Here is an 8,369-nt window from a genome sequence, read left to right as displayed (position 1 = left end):
GCCAAGCGTTCATAACGTCTTGTTCTGCAGGGAGGATAGGTGCGTCACCCAGCGGTGCTTGTAGGACATAATCTTTCTTGGCAGCTATGAGGATGATCCTTAGGTTCCGGACCCAGTCCGTATAGTTGCTGCCATCGTCTTTCAGCTTGGTTTTCTCTAGGAACGTGTTGAAGTTGAGGACTACGTTGGCCATTTGATCTACAAGACATATTGTAAAATATTTAGACTAAGTTCATGATAATTAAGTTCATCTAATCAAATTATAATGAACTCCCACTCAGATTTGACATCCCTTTGGTCATCTAAGTGTTACATGATCCGAGTCGACTAGGCCGTGTCCGATCATCACGTGAGACGGACTAGTCATCGTCGGTGAACATTCTCATGTTGATCGTATCTTCCATACGACTCGTGTTCGACCTTTCGGTCTCCGTGTTCCGAGGCCATGTCTGTACATGCTAGGCTCGTCAAGTTAACCCTAAGTGTTTTCGCTATGTAAAACTGTCTTACACCCGTTGTATGTGAACGTAAGGATCTATCACACCCGATCATCACGTGGTGCTTCGAAACGACGAACTTTAGCAACGGTGCACAGTTAGGGGAGAACACTTCTTGAAATTGTTGTAAGGGATCATCTTATTTACTACCGTCGTCCTAAGTAAACAAGATGCATAAAACATAATAAACATCACATGCAATTATATAAAGTAGTGACATGATATGGCCAATATCATATAGCTCCTTTGATATTCATCTTCGGGGCTCCATGATCATCTTGTCACCGGCATGACACCATGATCTCCATCATCATGATCTCCATCATCATGATCTCCATCATCGTGTCTTCATGAAGTTGTCACGCCATCGACTACTTCTACTTCTATGACTAACGCGTTTAGTAATAAAGTAAAGTAGTTTACATGGCGTTCTTCAATGACACGCATGTCATACAAAAAATAAAGACAACTCCTATGGCTCCTGCCGGTTGTCATACTCATCGACATGCAAGTTGTGATTCCTATTACAATAGCATGAACATCTCATACATGACATATAGATCATTCATCATTCATCACAACTTTGGCCATATCATATCACAAAGCACTTGCTGCAAAAACAAGTTAGACGTTCTCTAATTGTTGTTGCAAGTTTTACGTGGCTGAAGTAGGGTTCTAGCAAGAATGTTTTCTTACCTACGTGAAAGCCACAACGTGATTTGTCAACTTCTATTTACCCTTCATAAGGACCCTTTTCATCGAATCCGCTTTAACTAAAGTAGGAGAGACAGACACCCGCCAGCCACCTTATGCAACTAGTGCATGTTAGTCGGAGGAACCGGTCTCACGTAAGCGTACGTGTAAGGTTGGTCCAGGCCGCTTCATCCCACAATACCGCTGAAGCAAGATAAGACTAGTAGCGGCAAGAAAGTTGACAAATCTACGCCCACAACAAATTGTGTTCTACTCGTGCAAGAAGAACTACGCATAGACCTAGCTCATGATGCCACTGTTGGGGAACGTTGCAGAAAACAAAAATTTTCCTACGGTTTCACCAAGATCCATCTATGAGTTCATCTACCAACGAGTGATTAGATGCATCTACATACCTTGTAGATCGCGAGCGGAAGCGTTCAAAGAACGGGGATGATGTAGTCGAACACGACGTGATCCAAATCACCGGAGATCCTAGCACCGAACGGACGGCACCTCCGCGTTCAACACACGTACGGAACAGCCACCTCTCCTCCTTCTTGATCCAGCAAGGGGGGGAGGAGAGGTTGAGGGAGATGGCACCAGCAGCAGCACGACGGCGTGGTGTTGATGGAGCTGCAGTACTCCGGCAGGGCTATGCCAAGCACTATGGAGGAGGAGGAGGTGTTGGAGAGGGAGAAGGAGGCAACCAAAGGCCAAGCTATGAAGTCCCTCCTTTCCCCCACTATATATAGGAGGGCCAAGGGGGGGTGGCCGGCCCTAGGAGATCCAATCTCCTAGGGGGGCGGCGGCCAAGGGGGGTTTCCCTCCCCCCCCAAGGCACCCAGGAGGTGCCTTCCCCTCCTAGGACTCTTCCCCCTCAAACCCTAGGCGCATGGGCCTATGTGGGGCTGGTGCCCTTGGCCCATGTAGGCCAAGGCGCACCCCCTACAGCCCATGTGCCCCCCCGGGACAGGTGGACCCACCCGGTGGACCCCCGGGACCCTTCCGGTGGTCCCGGTACAATACCGATAACCCTGAAACTTGTCCCGATGCCCGAAACAGGACTTCCCATATATAAATCTTTACCTCCGGACCATTCCGGAACTCCTCGTGACGTCCGGGATCTCATCCGGGACTCCGAACAACATTCGGGTTACTGCATATACATATCCCTACAACCCTAGCGTCACTGAACCTTAAGTGTGTAGACCCTACGGGTTCGGGAGACATGTAGACATGACCGAGATCGCTCTCCGGTCAATAACCAACAGCGGGATCTGGATACCCATGTTGGCTCCCACATGCTCCACGATGATCTCATCGGATGAACCACGATGTCGAGGATTTAATCAACCCCGTATGCAATTCCCTTTGTCAATCGATATGTTACTTGCCCGAGATCCGATCGTCGGTATCCCAATACCTCGTTCAATCTCGTTACCGGCAAGTCACTTTACTCATACCGTAATGCATGATCCCGTGACCAGACACTTGGTCACTTTGAGCTCATTATGATGATGCATTACCGAGTGGGCCCAGTGATATCTCTCCGTCATACGGAGTGACAAATCTCAGTCTCGATCCGCATAAAACAATAGATACTTTCGGAGATACCTGTAGTGCACCTTTATAGTCACCCAGTTACGTTGTGACGTTTGATACACCCAAAGCACTCCTACGGTATCCAAGAGTTACACGCTCTCATGGTCAAAGGAAGAGATACTTGACATTGGCAAAGCTCTAGCAAACGAACTACACGATCTTTGTGCTATGCTTAGGATTGGGTCTTGTCCATCACATCATTATCCTAATGATGTGATCCCGTTATCAATGACATCCAATGTCCATAGCCAGGAAACCATGACTATCTATTGATCAACGAGCTAGTCAACTAGAGGCTTACTAGGGACATGTTGGTGTCTGTTATTCACACATGTATTACGATTTCCGGATAATAAGCATGAATAAAGACAATTATCATGAACAAAGAAATATAATAATAATGCTTTTATTATTGCCTCTAGGGCATATTTCCAACATAGTCGTGGTTGGGCTGCGGCGCACCACCGCCCAACCGTGTCGCGGCGCCAGGCCCACGTGCGGCGAGAGTTGCTGCGGGAGGCCGACCAGGCCCACGCGCATGGGACCCACCTAGGCCCCCTGATGCTGGCGCTGGCGCGGGCACAGATCCCATCGGGGATCCGCCTGACGGGCCTGCAGTGCGCGATCCCGAGGAGATACTCCCGCCCAGATCAGCTCCGGGATTGCCGCGGGGATCTTCTGCACCGATTTCATCCGTATTTTCTGTTTGTTGCATAAAATCAAAGGAATTTTCGCCTATTTCCTCGCCAGCTTCCTGCATACTTTCTGCATTAGTGTTAGATATTGACATATGATCATTAGGACCTACTACACCCCCGGGAACATAAGCTGATGGAGGAAGGAGGTGAGATGGAAGAAGAACAAGCTCCTTGCGAAGTTGTGCGCTGGCGTTTGGATGGAGTTGGGAAAAAGGAAAAATTTGCTCGTCAAACACCACATCACGAGACACATAAACTCGCCCAGTAGAGACATCTAAGCACTTATATCGTTTGTGAAGGCTGCTATACCCTAAAAACACACACTGTTTGGATCGAAATTCAAGCTTGTGTTTGTTGAAGGGACGTAGGTTTGGCCACACCGCGCAACCAAAAATGCGAAGAAACGAATAATTTGGTTTTGTGCCAAAGAGACGCTCAGGTGGTGTTTGGTTGGCAATAACTCTACTAGGGAGACGATTGATGAGGTAAACTGCCGTGAGAAAGGCCTCATCCCAAAACTTCAAGGGCATGAATGCATGAGCAAGGAGGGAGAGGCCAACCTCTACAATGTGTGGGTGCTTTCTTTCAGCAGAACCATTCTGCTGATGGGCATGAGGACAAGAGACATGGTGGGTGATGCCAATGCGGTCAAAAAAAGAGTGAAGCTTTTGGTATTCGCCCCCCAGTCGTTTTGCATAGTAAGAATTTTGCGATCAAAGAGTCGTTCAACATGCTTTTGAAAGAGATGGAATTTCTCAAACACATCAGACTTATTCTTGAGGAAATAGACCCAGCTAAATTTACTGAAATCATCAATAAAGCTCACATAATATTTTTGTCTGCCTACAGAAATTGGGCCAAGACCCCACACATCTGAAAAAACAAGCTCTAAAGGAGCTTTCGACTCACTAGTAGACCTAGAATAAGGAAGTTGATGGCTCTTGGCCATTTGACATGCATCACAAACCAGATGATGATCTTGTTTATTTGACACTGGAAGACTAAAATCACGAAGAATATTTTGAACCACCGGTAGTGAAGGATGCCCTAAGCGCTTGTGCTACCGTGAATTAGATGGTTTTGTCACGCCTAGCACTTGACGATGAGGGACACCCTGACGACCGGATACAGGAAACAATCCATCTCTAATCTTGTTTTGAAGAATGGTGCTCCGAGTGGCCTGATCCTTGACAAAGAAAATTTTAGGGTAAATCTCAAGGAAAGCATGATTGTCTTGCATAAGACGATGAGCGTAAAGTAAACTCTGGTCGACTTGTGGAGCATGAAGAATATTGTTTAGTGCTAAAGAGGAACCATTAGGGGTAGTAAGGACCGAATGACCAATATGTGCAACATCCATACCTTGACCACTCGCCGTGTGGATTTGTTCCGTGTCGGTATAACGATGACGAACAGCGAGCTCCTCCAACTCTCCTGTCACGTGGTCAGTAGCACCGTTGTCAAGATACCAATTGGTATCAACTCCATAGGCGTGAGCTGGGTTGGCCGAGCGCTGTCCTCCACCACCGCCGCGTCCTCTACCCCTGCCGCCTCCTGCGGGGTTGCGGACATTGTTGTTGAAGTTATGATCAAAGCGCTTCTTACAGCGCCATGCGTCGTGCCCTTCAAGTTTGCAGATCTGACACTTCTCGCGCTCGCGGTCACCGCGGTCACCACCTCCTTGCCGCGGTCCACCTCCAAAGCCGCCACCAGGGTGGTCAGGGTAGTGGGCGCCCGCGTTGTTGTTGATGTAGCCGCGGGAACCGCCTCCACTGTTGCTGCCGCCCCTTGGGTTGCCGCGACCTCCACTCCTTGCCGCCAGATTGGCAGAGTGGAAGGCGGTGTTTTGGGCGGCGATGCGAGCCTCGGCCGAGAGCAGCAGAGAGAAGAGCTCGCTGAGGCCGATCGGCTGCTCGGTGGCGGTGCGGGTGAAAATGGCCGAGACGAAGCCGTTGTAGTCGGGTTCGTGGAGGAGACCTTGCAGGATGTGATCGACAATGTCGTCTTCATCCAGCGGCTTGTCGGCGGCTGCCAGCTCGTCGGAGATGCTCACCATCTTGGTGAAGTAGGTAGCAACGGTCATGTCTCCTTTGCGGGTGTGCTCAATGGCAGAGCGGAGTTGGATGACCCTCGCCCTCGACTGCGAGGAAAAGCTTTGCAGCAAGGCGTTCCAGATCGAAGCGGCGGTGGTGTGGGAGCTGACCTGCAGTAAGACCTCACGAGAGAGCGATGAGATCAAAAACGTAAGGATCTGTTGGTCTTGGGTAACCCACACAGCATGCTCAGGGTTCGGCATTGACGTGATCTCCTTCTTGCCGGTGTTGTCCTTCTCGGTGTAGATCACGGCGGCGGGCTCCTTGATCGAGCCATCCAGATAGCCCATCAGCCCCGCCCCCTTGATGTGTGGCAAGACCTGAGCCTTCTACACCAGGAAGTTCTCCCGGGTCAGCTTTTCGGTGATGGTGTGACCGAGAGAGGCGATGGAGGGCGTGGCCATGGCGACGGATGAGGAGGAGGTCGACATCTAGATGCGAAGGAAGAGGTATCTGTATACCATGTGAAAATAGGTTAAGCGTATGCCTAGCAGGGACGCATTACGTGTTAATATATGGGCCGAAGCCAAGTAGTTACAGAGAGATATACATGGCGTGGATTGATCTCCAAGGACTCAATCACAATAACCTAACAACCTGATCTATCTATATCTATCCTACGGTTTATACAACACCGAAGGTCTACATGTTTAACAACACTTGGCTCGTTCAGCCGAATGATACTGCCATTGTAACTTATATTATGATGCAAATCATGCACTAAAGCGACCATGCATGTTTATCCCTAAAAAAGTAGGTATATCTTGAGAGGATATTTCCTTCGACGACTAATGAGTCAATTTTTCTGTCATTGGAGAAAAATGACTGCAACATTTACTGGTTCAGACATTTTGTCAAGACCAAATGAGAAAATGAATGCATTTTTCGGATTCCCTGTCATGGCTTAGTTCAGGCCCCGCTACTCAGTGTCAGTTTTTAATCGACAGAAACAACCATGAAAATAGTCGTACGTGGAACATACACGGTTACTTATATATTATTATATCTTTATTAATATATCAAAACACACACACACATACAGAGTTTTAGTATGATACACCAAAACACACACACACACATACAGAGTTTTAGTATGAGAAAACAAAACAACGACACTAGCTAGGCAAAGTTAGATCTCTTCCATGGGGGGATCCAGACATGGAGCCGGCCAACTACCAGGCATTACTACTGGCCTGCATTAGTTGTTGACTCTCCAGCATACCTTCCTGATCTCTGCGCCTTGCTGGTTGCCTATGGTCTTGACCCCGATTTTTCCCATAGTCTCCATGGCTTTCTCGAACTTCCTCTCCCACGCCCCGGCCATGTTTGCGTTTTCTGTCACCTGCGTTATTGTTTCCGTCGAGTTGAGCACGGCGTCCGAGGTGAACATCACTTTCTTGTCGACCACGTTCTGGTAGTACTGCTTATCCAGGACGTCGGGGGTCACATCGTCTTGGTTCACGTTGTTGTTGTCGTTGCTGCACTGGGCCCTGAGCTTGGCGGCTAATGTCGGTTCCATCTCAGAGAAGCGGGTGGAGAAGAACGAGCAGCGGGCGCGACCGATGGTGTGCGCGCCGGAGAGCGTGACCATATCGTCGGAAGTGAGTCCCTTGGCCGCGAAACTCCCCTGGAGAGCCGTAAGGTTGGAGAAGGGCCCGGGCAACTGGTCGGTCTCGTTGGAGATGGACTCGCGGCCGTCGTAGCGGCCGCCCGGCATTTGGATGTTGATCTTGCGGTCGCTGAGGAAGTAGGACGCGTCGCGGGCGGCGTAGGCAACAATGTCGGCACATGAGACTGTGTCGGGGCAGGTGGCCTCGATCGCCGCCTTGGCCTCGTCAATCACCTCGAACCCTCGGAGGCTGTTCTGGTTGGGAGGGCCTTCCCTCTCCGTGTCGCTGTTCTTGGAGTTGGTCGTGTTGAGGAGAACAGAACCATCGCAGCCCTATATATAATGAACATGAAGGACCTCATAATGAACATGTTGTTCCTCATAATGAACATGCTAGAATATAAGCTAGTACTTCCTCTGTAAACTAATATAAGAGTGTTCAGAACACTAAAATAGTGATTTAAACGTTCTTATATTTGTTTACGGAGGGAGTAGAATTGACGAGCTGTGTTGTGCGTACCCGAACGAAGCAGTCGTGGAAGAAGAGACGGATGAGCCCCGCACCAATGCCAGGGTTCGCATCCACAGCCTTCTTCACGGCATCCGTGACGATCTTCTCCGCGCTAGGGCACCTGGTGTTGTAATAGCCGGAGGTGAGCCCTGACCCCGAGGGAGCAGGTCTCCTCTGCCGCGTCTGAACGTCCGGCGCGGGGCGACAGAGCACCGGGTCGTAGGTGGGTAGCCTCAGCCAGCCGTTGAAGCAAATGCTGGCGCCCTCGGACGCCGCCGGCCCGGCGAGGAACGCGGCCAAGACGATGAGCGCTGCGAGCTTAGTCGCCATCTTCCTTTCGCACTAGCCACTAGAGAGCTGATGGTCGTTTCGTGTCGTGTGTTGTTTGCTCTGGCTGGGTTACGGATGACATATTTATAGGCCGTCCCGGAGGACCACGTACAAAGGCAATATAGCTTGGCAACGACGTATGTGCAAGCCGCGTTTCGTGGGCGGCGCACGTCGCGATGGACGGAAATTCCAATCGTCTGACCGGCGACTTTCGGTAGATTTCGCGGTGTCTCGCTGATTTCCCGTCGGCGGTCCGATCGGCCTCTGAGATGTGCCGGTGCCGGTGTGCTGTACTGCTGTGCGTGGGGACGAGCTGGGTTGACCGTTGAATGT

At 50.0% G+C, this 8,369-nt stretch overlaps 1 protein-coding gene across 1 annotated transcript; it reads right to left on the bottom strand.

Annotated features, from left to right (window-relative positions):
- Positions 1-6,585: 6,585 nt before the first annotated feature.
- LOC119269140 (peroxidase 2-like) lies at positions 6,586-8,074 on the bottom strand. Its single transcript, XM_037550908.1, has 2 exons — positions 7,716-8,074; positions 6,586-7,528 (listed from the first exon to the last, which is right to left on the bottom strand). The coding sequence occupies exons 1-2, from the start codon at positions 8,034-8,036 to the stop codon at positions 6,785-6,787; spliced, it is 1,065 nt and encodes a 354-aa protein (XP_037406805.1). The 5' UTR covers positions 8,037-8,074; the 3' UTR covers positions 6,586-6,784.
- Positions 8,075-8,369: the final 295 nt, after the last annotated feature.

This window comes from Triticum dicoccoides, chromosome 3A (genome assembly GCF_002162155.2).
Source record: "Triticum dicoccoides isolate Atlit2015 ecotype Zavitan chromosome 3A, WEW_v2.0, whole genome shotgun sequence".
Lineage (NCBI taxonomy): Eukaryota > Viridiplantae > Streptophyta > Magnoliopsida > Poales > Poaceae > Triticum > Triticum dicoccoides.
Note: the sequence above shows the minus strand (reverse complement) of the source record. Positions and strands in the feature narration are given on the sequence as shown.